Source organism: Oryzias melastigma, linkage group LG10, assembly GCF_002922805.2.
Source record: "Oryzias melastigma strain HK-1 linkage group LG10, ASM292280v2, whole genome shotgun sequence".
Lineage (NCBI taxonomy): Eukaryota > Metazoa > Chordata > Actinopteri > Beloniformes > Adrianichthyidae > Oryzias > Oryzias melastigma.
The window spans coordinates 29,226,073-29,228,510 of NC_050521.1; the positions used below are offsets into that span (position 1 = coordinate 29,226,073).

Here is a 2,438-nt window from a genome sequence, read left to right on the forward strand (position 1 = left end):
ATGTGAACAGGACAGGTAAAAGTTCTTACCTGTACTTTGTTGATAATCCAGAAATGAAGAAAAAGATTGAATTAAAGGAAAATGATTGAAGAAATATATCTATTTAAGAAAGAACTACATTAACTTTACATGTGAACAGTTTTCATAAACAGTAAACATTTACTGATTAAGTTCAATTACATAATAAAATACTTGTGGAGACGCCTTCTCTGGAGGGAGGAATCACACTTTTCCATCTGGAAATCTGATGGATCAGTCTCGGTTTGGAGGTTGCAGGAACATTTCAGACTGCATTGGTGGAGGAGGAATGGTAAATGGTGTATACTTGTATAGCGCTTTATAATCACACACTGATGGCAACCAAACCTCCCACCAGAGGCAATGTGGGGTTCAGTGTCTTGCCCAAGGACACCTCAACACATGGGCGGGCAAGGCGGGAATCGAACCCACAATCTTCCAATCAAGAGTCGCCCAGCCCACCTCTGCATCACTGAATGATGGCGTGGGCTTGTTTTTCAGGCCCCTTAATTCAAGTGAAAGGACCTCTGAATGAAACATTCAGGACAATTCCACGCTCCAACCTTGTAGGAACAGTTTGGAGCGTCCTCTTCCAACATGACTGTACACCAGAGCACAAGGAAGGTTCATAAAGACATGGAGGACAGAGTCTGGATGGACTGCAGAGTCCTGACCTGAACCCCATAGAACACCTCTGGGATGAATTAGACCAGAGACTGAGAACCAGACCTTCTCAACCAACTTCAGTGTAACCTGACCAATGAGCTTTGGAAGAATGTTCCATAATTCCTAGAAACACTCCTCTACCTTGTGAACAGCCTTCTAGAAGAATTGAAGCTGGAATGTCTGCAGAAGGTGGACCAGCATCATAGTGAACTCTATGGGTCATTAATGGGATGGAAATGTTCTATTTCTCTTGTTTCTGGATCTGAGTTTTATTTGAATAAACAATTTTTTGTTTCTGCTCATCCTTGATCTGTTTCTCTCCAAAGAAAAGCTTCAGGATCACCCTCTCTGTCTTTTGTCTTCCAGATTCTTCCTGAAGTTTTTCCTCAAGTGCAATCAGAACTGTTTGAAAAATGCCGGAAACCCTCGAGACATGAGGAGATTCCAGGTAGGAAACTGAGTACAGACTCCGGTGTGTTTGTGATGGCGTCCTACAGTGCCCCACCTTCCTCCTCCAGGTGGTGGTTTCCACTACGGTGAATGTGGATGGTCACGTGCTGGCAGTGTCAGACAACATGTTCGTCCACAACAACTCCAAGCATGGCCGTCGCGCACGCCGCCTGGACCCCTCTGAAGGTAAGAACACCAAACAGGTCCAGCTCCCCTTGTAGTCCTGGACTTTCCAGAACTGTTCTTGTTGCTTAGCCTTGTTCCGGAGCAAAAATAGTGTGCGATTTCATGTATGTCTCCTCCTGGAAGTTTAGGAAGTGACAGCAAAAAAGATTATTCTGAAGCTTGACAGTAAAAATCGCTGACTCTCCAGCCAAACTTTAAAGTCGTCTTGATGTTTGCCTGAGACCGTCTGGATTAGTGGTCTTCAACCTTTTCTAGACCACTGACTGCTTTAATGTCAGACAATATTTGTGCAGACTGGCCTGTACGAGACTGAAGTTCTTTCAGGTTTACAGTTTTCCTTTTTAAAGTGACCTTTACATTAGAATTTGTGAAGGAATAGTTCATGTGATGAAAAGATTTTAGCTTTACCTGCTTTGACGACAACTGCAGCTTTAATAGACTTTTCAGGTGGCAGATAAATATAACAAAATTAAATATTGCAAAAAAAAATAAAAAAAAGTAGGTATTTTCAAAACTGGACTTAAATCTGCAGGATTGTCAGCCCTTTGCCCTTTTTGCCTGTGACTGTGTTACTGTGTGTTACTGTGTGTTACTGTGTTTGACTGTGTTACTGTGTGTTACTGTGTGTGACTGTGTTACCGTGTTTGACTGTGTTTCTGTGTGTTACTGTGTGTTAGTGTGTTACTGTGTGTGACTGTGTTACTTTGCGTTACTGTGTGTTACTGTATTACTATGTTACTGTGTTATACTGGGTGTGACTGTGTTACTGTGTGTGACTGTGTTACTGTGTGTGACTGTGTGTTACTGTGTTACTTTGTGTTACTGTGTGTTACTGTATTACTATGTCACTGTGTGTTACTGTGTTACTGTGTGTGACTGTGTTACTGTGTGTGACTGTGTGACTGTATTACTGTGTGACTGTGTTACTGTGTGTGACTGTGTTACTGTGTTACTGTGTGTTACTGTGTGTGACTGTGTTACTGTGTGTGACTGTGTTACTGTGTGTTACTGTCTTACTTTGTGTTGTTGTGTGTGATAGTGAACCTCTCCAGGTTGTCTCCGTTTGTGCCTACATAGCAGCTGAAATCCTGGTCTCTCTTCTGGTTTCACCGTCACTC

At 42.5% G+C, this 2,438-nt stretch overlaps 1 protein-coding gene across 3 annotated transcripts in view; it reads left to right on the forward strand.

The window, feature by feature from the left end:
• The window catches only part of LOC112137896 (transcription factor COE3), a 78,826-nt gene that overhangs the window by 53,245 nt on the left and 23,143 nt on the right, over nucleotides 1-2,438 (forward strand). For all 3 annotated transcript variants that reach the window (XM_024260437.2, XM_024260436.2, XM_024260438.2), the window contains exons 7-8: nucleotides 1,051-1,132; nucleotides 1,203-1,320. In XM_024260437.2, the coding sequence (XP_024116205.1) occupies nucleotides 1,051-1,132; nucleotides 1,203-1,320 (200 nt within the window). The remainder of the gene's footprint in view (nucleotides 1-1,050; nucleotides 1,133-1,202; nucleotides 1,321-2,438) is intronic.